Source organism: Oncorhynchus kisutch, linkage group LG24 (genome assembly GCF_002021735.2).
Source record: "Oncorhynchus kisutch isolate 150728-3 linkage group LG24, Okis_V2, whole genome shotgun sequence".
NCBI lineage: Eukaryota > Metazoa > Chordata > Actinopteri > Salmoniformes > Salmonidae > Oncorhynchus > Oncorhynchus kisutch.
This window is the reverse complement of record NC_034197.2, coordinates 10,920,794-10,931,451: the sequence shown is the minus strand read 5'-3', so window position 1 is coordinate 10,931,451 and position 10,658 is coordinate 10,920,794. Positions and strand designations below refer to the sequence as shown.

Sequence of the window (10,658 nt, the reverse complement as noted above, 5' to 3'; positions counted from 1 at the left end):
TTAGTTTATTTAAGTCGTAGCAGATGTATAGGCCTGTGATTGTATCAACTGTCTATCTGTGAACACCTGACAAAGTAATTGCAAGACTGTTTATGCCTAATCTCAGAATATTGGTGAATATGATATGGGACTTTCAAAGTTAAACGGGCGCTATATTGTCCGAGAAACCTTTTGCGCTCTCCGTGGTCCTGAAATTTGAACCTGAGTAGCCTGTCAGAACGGGTTAACCGTTCCAACAATTAACCTGGCATCGGTCCATGGTGCAGATATGGGTGACAGCTATCGTGCGCATGTTTCCGGCCTTCATTTTCGGTGCATACAATGGAATAGGCCATATAGTAGGCTATACATACATAGGCTAGGCAGTTGGACGTTTTCAGGCGTGTCTAATCTTGAGGATATAGTCTATAGGGCTAAAATGAATGGCTTTTATATGCCACCCAAATCAGGTTGATGAACGATTAATAGGCTACACAAAGTAGCCAACATAATGCCTAAATCAGCAAGATGAATGTTATGTAACACTTCGCACAGCTGATGTTATACACAGTCTAAATACATAACTATTTTCATAGTCTATCTGAGCATTTTCATAACAGCAGTGTTGGCGGAGGAATACCAGTGCATCCGCAATTGCTGCACTACTTCAATGAAAAAAGGACTGAATGGGGAAATAAAAATTAAAAGTCTAATCAGTCAATAGAAGATCATTGAAAAATGTTAAACCTCCGGGAACATCATAGCATATTTATGAATACGCAAGCCTTTAATAGCATAAGTATTTAATCTTGAGTGTAGTGTGAGGAGCAGACGGAAGGGATGTGCACTACTTTCCGACGCGAAGGTATCGTTGCTGTTCCACAGCGTTCCACGGTTAGGGCCATTTTTGGTAGTTCTCGCCGGTGACAGTGTGTGGACCAGATTCCACTTATAAATTAAAACTGTTTATAAATAAATAAATACAAACTTAAAACGGCATACACTTGCTCAAAAGAAACGGAGATAAATTGCGTTCGTTCTTCCACTGGGTTTCTTTTCCTGTCAATTTCCCTGAAATTTCACAAGGCAAAAGAGGGCGAGACAGGAGAGACGGTGATACAACATGGATGAGGAATATGACGTGATCGTTTTGGGAACCGGACTCACAGTAAGTGCTTCATATTAGGGCTTGGCTTGGTGATGTTGCATACTAAACTTAACATTTATGAAGTTTGCCTATGTTCCCTTATTCATCCAATAATGCAATGGATCAGAGCAACTGCGTCCATGGCTGACTTTAAGGAAATGTGATGATAAATAGCCTATCTGCACAAAAGCTGATACGATATCTTTCAATAATAAATAAAACGATATAGCTAGGCTATTTATTTGGATACATTTGTGTTGTCAATGCATTCTTCATTCGTTGTGCAGCATCTTTAGGCGTAACCCCTGTGTGATGGTGTAGTGGGCCTTCATTGAACAGTATTTGAGCAGGCCTGAGAACGGTTTTAATTAATAGAACCTCTCCGAAGAACTGTATAATGTTATCGCACAATGTGTACCGACTTTACAATGACAAAGCCGACATCTTACGATGGATGTACAATGTCATATTTTAGTTTTTGTTTTGTTTAGACAAGTTAATGACATAGCCTAAGTGAATATTAACAATATAATATCCAGTACATATGCAAAGAGAGCACAAGTTTATTTTCTTTATTTACATTCCAATGATTTGTTTTTATGAGTAGGATTATTAGTATTATTCTTATGGATGAGACATCCGCTCACGTGTGCACACATCTTGTCCCTCCCTCCTCCTTTATCTCACTACTTCCTCTCTGTCTCTCTCTCTCTCACACACACACACACACACACACATTCTTTCTCACTCTTTCTATCTCTCTCTCACACACAAACACACACACACGCACACACACACACACAAAATTGCTTTTCCAATATGAATGTTGATTCATATTTTGCTTTTCGTTTAAGGAATGCATCCTCTCTGGGATCATGTCTGTGAATGGAAAGAAAGTGCTGCACATGGACAGGAACCCCTACTATGGAGGTGAAAGCTCCTCCATCACCCCTCTGGAAGAGGTAAGGACAGGGAACATTGTGGAGCTAATGGTCATCACTTTATGTGTCAATATCTATTCAAATATTCAATCATATTTAATGTATTCCAATGTTTCACTCAACCCTCCATGGTCTATGTCAAATACGTATTCTCTTGTACTTTACTTTTATTTCTGCCCCCAGGTTAATAGTTTGCAATTTGTTAGAAAAATAATATTCTTCATTGATGTTTTCACTCAAGCATATATTTTCCTTCCATAGCTGTACAAGCGCTTTGAGCTGACCGACAGCCCTCCAGAGTCTATGGGTCGTGGAAGAGACTGGAATGTGGACCTCATCCCCAAATTTCTAATGGCCAACGGTCAGTTGTGGGATTTGTTTTTAGTTTACACATGAGAGAGAGATACCATTTAAACCATTAAAATCATGAATATTACCATTAGCAAAACCAACCAGTACACCAACAGCCTCAATCATGACTCCTGTTGCTCACTACAAGGCAGGGATCATTAACTAGATTCAAGCCAAGGGGCAATATTTTTCTTCAGCGGATGGTTAGGGGGCCAGACTTTGGAACAGATTTCCAAAATTAAAGTCACTTGGAGCTGATTTGATGGTGTTTTGAGAGTCTTTCATGTCCAACAATAATATAAACAAATTATATATATTTACACAAAAGTGATATATACCAGTCAAAAGTTTGGACACACCTACTCATTCAAGGGTTTTTCTTTATTTTTACTATTGTCTACATTGTAGAATAATATTGAAGACATCACAACTATGAAATAACACATATGGAATCATGTAGTAACCAAAAAAGTGTTAAACAAATCAAAATGTATTTTATATTTGAGATTCTTCAAATAGCCACCCTTTGCATTGATGACAGGTTTGCACACACTTGGCATTCTCTCAACCAGCTTCACCTGGAATGCTTTTCCAACTGTCTTGAATGAGTTCCCACATATGCTGAGCACTTGTTGGATGCTTTTCCGGGTGACTGTGGAGGCCAGATCAACTGATGCAGCACTCCATCACTCTCCTTCTTGGTCAAATAGCCCTTAAACAGCCTGGAAGTGTGTTTTGGGTCATTGTCCTGTTGAAAAACAAATGATAGTCCCACTAAGCGCAAACCAGATGGGATATCACTGCAGAATGCTGTGGTAGCCATGCTGGTTAAGTGTGTCTTGAATTCTAAATAAATCACTGACAGTGTCACCACCAAAGCATCACACATCCTCCTCCATGCTTCACAGTGGGAACCACACATGCAGAGATCATCTGTTCACCTACTCTGCGTCTCAACGATACGATGGTTAGAACCGCCGGGAGGCTGGCATCTAGTCAGAATTCTTCTGTCCAGTGTCTGCCTTCTAAATATTTTATCTTTATTGGCCAGTCTGAGATATGGCATTTACTTTGCAACTCTGCCTAGAAGGCCAGCATCCCGGAGTCGCCTCTTCACTATTGACGTTGAGACTGGTGTTTTGCGGGTACTATTTAACGAAGCTGCCAGTTGAGGACTTGTGAGGCGTCTGTTTCTCAAACTAGATACTCTAATGTCCTCTTGCTCAGTTGTGCACAGGGGCCTCCCACTTCTCTTTCTATTCTGGTTAGAGCCAGTTTGTGTTGTTCTGTGAAGGGAGTAGTACAGAGTGTTGTACACGATCTTCAGTTTCTTGGCAATTTCTTGCATGGAATAGACTTCATTTCTCAGTACATGAATAGACTAACGAGTTTCAGAAGAAAGTACTTTGTTTCTGGTGAATTTGAGCCTGTAATCGAACCCACAAATGCTGATGCTCCAGATACTCAACTAGTCTAAATATGGTTAGTTTTATTGCTTCTTTAATCGGAAACAACAGTTTCCAGCTGTGCTATCATAATTGCAAAAGGGTTTTCTATTGATCAATTAACCTTTTAAAATGATAAACTTGGATTAGCTAACACAACGTGCCATTGGAACACAGGAGTGATGGTTGCTGATAATGGGCCTTTGTACGCCTATGTAGATATTCCATAAAAAATCAGCCGTTACCAGCTACAATAGTCATTTACAACATTAACAATGTCTACACTGTATTTCTGATCAATTTTATGTTATTTTAATGGACAAAAAGTGTACTTTTCTTTCAAAAACAACGACATTTCTAAGTGACCCCAAACTTTTGAACGGTAGTGTGTGTATATATATATATATTTATTTTATTTTTTCTTCTCAGAAAACTTTGGGGCCAAATCAAAATCACCCGCCAGTTGGGGAACCCTGTTACAGGGTGACCAGACGTCCCCAATTTCTGGGGATAGTCCCCAGATTTTGATGTCCTCTCCCCGGCTAGAGCTGTGTCTGGAAATGTCCCAGATTAGCCCTCAGAATAACACAACTCTGAAGTTATATTGAGGCTGATTTTTCAATAATCAAAAGGTGTATCCAATCAGGCATGCATGTGAAAAATGTTGCCTGTCCCTGCAACAAACTTTTTTGCTCCTGCAGCTTTGCCTTGGACCTCATGAGAATATTTGATAAGTGATACATTGTAACCATCACATGGACAACCATGGTCATGGCAACAACAAAAAAAGAAGCAAAGGCTACCAAACTTGGATCATTCTAAAATTACTAGATAGGCTAAGATTAAGGAAACTGTCGAGGGATAATCCATTTCTGTGTTATAACTAATAAAACTATTTGAAAGGCCTATAGCGAAAAGTGATAGTCAAATATAGTTCCATACAAACCCCAAAATTGTTCTGCTTAGCCCCCCCCCCCCCCCCCCCCCCTCATTTCCAAATATGGTCACCTTAGCTACTAGCCTTACTCACCATACCCATATGCAGACCGTCACCACATCATAGGGATAAGATGGGAGATGTCAATCTTCATCTCCATCGTGCCTGTTGATGAAACACGGTGAAATCTTGGAGTAATTAAATGAAGACCACCCTTTCTTGTCTGTGAATCCAATAAAAACAGGTCAGCTTGTGAAGATGCTGCTATACACCGAGGTGACAAGATACCTGGACTTCAAAGTAGTGGAGGGTAGTTTTGTGTACAAGGGAGGAAAAATCTACAAAGTGCCCTCAACTGAGACTGAGGCACTAGCTTCAAGTAAGTTTCAATGTGCTATAGATTGTGATGTGTGTTCACTATATGTACTACAAAATCTGTGATATTAGATTTGTGATCTTTAATTTGTATTGTTCTGCTTTGTACAGTATAGTATATTATGTCTTTGTCTTCACTACTTGTCCAGATCTTATGGGTATGTTTGAGAAGAGAAGGTTCCGGAAATTCTTAGTGTTTGTGGCTAACTTTGACGAGAACGACCCTAAGACCTTCGAGGGCGTCGACCCCAAAGTCACCACCATGAAAGATGTGTACAAGAAGTTTGACCTTGGTCAGGATGTCATCGACTTCACTGGCCACGCCCTGGCCCTCTACAGGACAGACGAGTAAGAGCACTTAAATCTATTACTAATCACTAATCTCCTAATAAGATGAGGCACTATCATCCCTATCAGGAAGTAAACTGACATTCCAATTCAACATTTATGCATTGGAATTTCAGTTTACTTCTTGAATTGAAATGGAATTGACCCCAACCCTGACTCTTATTGATCATGTGGCTCTCTCTCTATCCCCCAACTCTAGCTACCTTGATGTGCCCTGTTTGGAGACCATCAACCGCATCAAGCTGTACAGTGAATCCCTGGCCCGATATGGGAAGAGCCCCTACCTGTACCCCCTCTATGGCCTCGGGGAGCTGCCTCAAGGATTCGCCAGGTCTGTGTGTAAAATGTGTAATCCCTAAATCCTTATGGCCTGTCTTTAGTTAGACAAAGCTCTTCATGTTGAATTCTGATCACTCTGTCACAGGATAAAATGATCTAACTGACTAAATTGTAAATGTAAAATGTCTTCAATAGTGTAGAGTATTTTTGCCATATTTGATAATATAGTATAAATCATAGTCTCTCTCTCTCATATATTTTTAGGTTAAGTGCAATTTATGGAGGAACCTACATGCTCAACAAACCAGTGGAGGAGATAGTAATGGAGGATGGCCATGTGGTGGGAGTGAAGTCTGAGGGAGAGGTAAAATCGCAATTGCATCTGTTTTATAAAATCACAATCTCTTGACTATATAGTAAAGTGGTCAAGACTATTGATAATACACTGAGGGAAACATACAATTGGTAGAAGAGGGAAAATACATTATGTGAATATATTCGATTGACATTGTCTTCTATATTGTCCCTCCCCTGTTAGGTGGCTCGGTGCAAACAGCTGATCTGTGACCCCAGCTACATCCAGGACCGAGTGCGTAAGGCAGGTCAGGTGATCAGGGTCATCTGTATCCTCAGCCACCCCATCAAGAACACCAACGACGCCAACTCCTGTCAGATCATCATCCCTCAGAACCAGGTCAACCGCAAGTCAGGTGAGGAGTGGACCAAGTACAGGTTTACTAAGATGGGATGTTTCTGACTTCCTTTTGTCATGATGTAGAGATTTTCCCTCTAACAGTAAGTCTACCTCACAGAGACGATTATAAAAGCAGTTTTTGTAGAGGGGAAAAAGAGAGGAAAAGATAGTTGGAGAGAGGAATGTCCAATTGTAAAATCTGAATTGAATACTCAATGTTCTAACGTGTGTTCTCTCCTCCAGACATCTACGTGTGTATGATCTCCTACGCCCACAACGTGGCGGCCCAGGGAAAGTACATCGCCATCGTCAGCACCACCGTGGAGACCAGTGAACCTGAGGCTGAGATAGAACCTGCTCTGGAGCTGCTGGAGCCCATTGACCAGAAGTACGTTTCTTCTCCCTCTTCTTCTACCCTTCTCCCTCTTCTTCTACCCTTCTCCCTCTTCTTCTACTCTTCTCCCTCTTCTTCTACTCTTCTCCCTCTTCTTCTACTCTTCTCCCTCTTCTTCTACTCTTCTCCCTCTTCTTCTACTCTTCTCCCTCTTCTTCTACTCTTCTCCCTCTTCTTCTACTCTTCTCCCTCTTCTTCTACTCTTCTCCCTCCTCTTCTACTCTTCTCCCTCCTCTTCTACCCTTCTCCCTCTTCTTCTACTTTTCTCCCTCTTCTACTCTTCTCCCTCTTCTTCTACTCTTCTCTCTCTTCTTCTACTCTTCTCCCTCATCTTCTACCCTTCTCCCCCTTCTCCCCCCTCTTCTACCACTCTTCTCCCTCCTCTTCTACCCTTCTCCCTCATCTTCTACTCTTCTCCCTCCTCTTCTACCCTTCTCCCTCCTCTTCTACTCTTCTCCCTCCTCTTCTACTCTTCTCCCTCTTCTCTGATTGTCTTGTATTGTCCAAAACTGTCTTAGCTCATACATGTGCTATCACAAATTAATGAAATGAATAGCAGTAAGGACGTTTTTGTGAAATAATAACTGATGTCTCCCCTCTTTATCTGCAGGTTTGTGTCCCTCAGTGACCTCTATGAGCCCACAGATGACGGTACTGAGAGCCAGGTGAGTCAAACACATCTAGATATACACTACCTTCTATATTTCTACACAACTATTTATGAGACATGTTTTAGGACAAGGCATTGGAGTGAAAGAAAACCTGTGGGATTTTGTGTCTCGTTCAGATATTCGCCTCGTCAGCCTACGACGCCACCACTCACTTCGAGACCACCTGCAACGACATCAAGGACATCTACAAGCGTATGACAGGCAGCGACTTTGACTTTGAGAACATGAAGCGCAAACAGAACGATGTGTTTGGGGAGGATGAGCAATGAGGAGGGAGGAGCATCAGGGAAAGGGAGAGGCGGAGAGAGGAGTGAGAAGGGGTTTTTAAATAGAAAAGAGGCCATATCATAGAGGGTAGGACGGTACAAAGATAGGGCTAGGGTACTGTAGGGGTAGTGTATTAAGCTGGGTACTGTATTTGGGAGATAGTGGGGGAGTCTGAATAAGTGAAGGTTCTAGGTAGTGGGTGGTGATGGATCTAGGGAGTTCTAGGAGGTTCTAGGTTCCGTGTGTGTGGTTCTGACTCCTTTTGCTCATGTCCCTCTCTTTCCTGAGGTCTCCATACTCAAACACGTTTGAAACACTCACACACATCGTTCCAAGACTCACATTCCCTATATCTATCACTGAAATGCAGGGTTGATATGGTCTTTCATTCCATTTTTGATTATCTATAAACTACATGTCTAAACTATTATCATTAGAGGTAGACTGATTCATTGTTGTGGCAATTTCAAAGTATTTTTCTCATATCAAGGTCAATGACATTGCAAGAATGTCTGAATTCTGATGTAAAATGAATGAATGACTAACTGTAGAAAATTTGAAGTGGAAACTGTTTTTGAAAAGACAGTTTGGTCATAAATAGTGATTTGCCTCTGCTCTGGATGTGTCACCTCTAATCGACATGCATGCATATTTTACACATAGTAGGATTGTACATAGAACATGATGACACAGCAGCGTTCTGAAGGCTGGGCCATTCTCACACTGATCATTCCATTCTGTCAACCCTGCTTTCACTCTCGTCTAACTTACTGGTCTGTTGCCCATCTTACTTATTTACATAGATTGCTCCTTTTTCAGCAAATATCTCTCTCGGTCAGACAAAATGTTTAAAAATGAAAAGTTATTGATATATCAATGGGCTGTTCTGTCAAACTGATAGTGCTCACTTTGCAATGCTGTTGTGTTCCCTGCACTAGCAGACAAGCTAACCGGTGGCTAACTGTTCTGTTGTCCCTAAAACCACGTTTTGTTTCTCTTGTCTGTTGTGTGATGTCCAAGGTACAGTTTTGAAAGGTTTACGTTTATATTTACACCATTATGAGTTTTATTTCGTAATATTTGGTGCACATTTTCACTTGCTGAAGTTATGAAGTTTACTGAATTTGAAACGGAAACATGGACGGATACTCCGAAGTGGACTTTGAGGTCAAACACTGAAAAAAGGTCAATTGTGGTGCAGAAAAGCGAGAGAGATTTAACTGTGAGGGTCTGTCCGGGGGTTAGGCATGTTGGTGAGGTTTTATGAGTAAGTATGGAAGAGTTTGTCATGGAATGAGAGCGTTTTAATTTAAAAAAAGGGAGGTCCGATCAGATCACGACACGTTGAGATGCGAGGAAGGTGATAAGAACCAATGTAGCTCGGGAATGTCGCAGACTTGAGATCAGGAAAGTGTCACTTTTGTGTAAAAGACGGCAGACTGAACTCTCGGCTTGTCGTGAAAGGAAGCACCAGATCATGTTATGATCAAACTAACCCTTGTTGAGTATGTCACACAGAGCGACTAATTCCCTTTGAACTCCTGCCAGGCAACCTTACAGTAGCTAGTGGAGGGAAAAACTGACACTCCCAAAATGTTAAACACTTAACAGGATGCAGTATTACAAAACGTCCTGAGGCCATGGTATAAAGTGCCTCCCCAGAGTATGAACCAATATGCTTTTACATGGTTTTAGCCTTAATTTGGGGTCTTATTCAATATGTTCGGGTTCTCTAAAAATGCGATCATTTCATTCTATTTAAGAACAATGTAATCTGCCGATTATTCCTGTCCTTCGAGCGATAATTGATGTCAGTTGATTGACTTGATGCAGCAAATGTCCTGTGTATTTCATGACTGCTAACTGTGCACATTGTATTTCCACTAACTACTACCCACATAACTACTACCCACACATTATTACATAGAGATAGAATCTTTAGAATTCCAGTCCATCTATTCACATGGTATAATAACTCCAGTGGTCCTGTGGACTTGGCTGTGCTCCTACGTCAGTCTCCCCCCATTGTAGCTTCCCTTAACCGCCATTCTGTCTGATCCTTTGGAGTTAGCGGTGTTTTTCTTCATTTATGTTTCCATGTGTGACATTGTTTTGAGGTGTGGATCAGCGGCGTGGTTACTTATTTACAGTACAGTACATACCAAATGGTGGGCGGCAAACCTTACCCTTCAAACATGATGACAGTAACACGGTGGAAGCTAGTGTGAACGATTGCCTCTCCCTTCCTGTCGTCCCTCCATAACTATATCTCTAAACGACACAGTTATCACAAGTTCGGGTTGGCTTTATGTGTCTTATTATTATAATGGTCTTTTTTATTTATTTCATTTCACTTATTCAACGTGTTCTTGTGGTGGAAGGTTGACTCTGACTCTGCTTCTCTGCTATTAATTTGTTATATTATCATAACGGAACTGATCTGAGAGGGATGCATAAATGCAGATGTCATTGTTTTGCTTTGTTGTCGTTTACTGTGTCATGTTTCACCTGATTTAGTGGTTATTATTAGTGTTACGTGGGTTAAGCATTATTAACAGGTCTTATAACAGGTTGGGATGGATAACGGTAGGACGATAGCAACAGTCTCTGGCCCTCGATCATCGGGTCCATTTCACGCTTTTAACCTTTCAGACACATGTCTGCAGACTGTGCACAGTTTACACTTTGTGTGAATTTCATTCTGGAATCATGTTATCTTGGTGATTACTGGAATAGTGTTAAGTTTACTCTGCAAGCTTATCTAGTTATATTTGAACCTTTTTCCCCTTCCTCACCACCAGATGTTGTCTTCTCTTTTTTTTCTTTTTTT

The 10,658-nt window shown here is 41.0% G+C and overlaps 1 protein-coding gene across 1 annotated transcript; it reads left to right on the top strand.

The window, feature by feature from the left end:
• The first annotated feature begins 877 nt into the window (after nt 1–877).
• LOC109869283 (rab GDP dissociation inhibitor alpha) lies at nt 878–10,657 on the top strand. The gene is made up of 11 exons (XM_020459319.2): nt 878–1,147; nt 1,981–2,088; nt 2,329–2,428; nt 5,045–5,179; nt 5,325–5,523; nt 5,723–5,854; nt 6,067–6,166; nt 6,341–6,512; nt 6,740–6,884; nt 7,501–7,555; nt 7,678–10,657. The coding sequence occupies exons 1-11, from the start codon at nt 1,103–1,105 to the stop codon at nt 7,828–7,830; spliced, it is 1,344 nt and encodes a 447-aa protein (XP_020314908.1). The 5' UTR covers nt 878–1,102; the 3' UTR covers nt 7,831–10,657.
• Nucleotide 10,658: the final 1 nt, after the last annotated feature.

What these genes read in the sequence shown, in the direction of transcription:
- LOC109869283 (XM_020459319.2), top strand. Translation starts at nt 1,103, where the DNA reads ATGGATGAGGAATATGACGTGATCGTTTTGGGAACCGGACTCACA. An exon ending in CAAATTTCTAATGGCCAACG is followed by an intron (nt 2,429 to 5,044) that starts GTCAGTTGTGGG and finishes CAATAAAAACAG; the next exon opens with GTCAGCTTGTGAAGATGCTG. An exon ending in ATGACGGTACTGAGAGCCAG is followed by an intron (nt 7,556 to 7,677) that starts GTGAGTCAAACA and finishes TGTCTCGTTCAG; the next exon opens with ATATTCGCCTCGTCAGCCTA.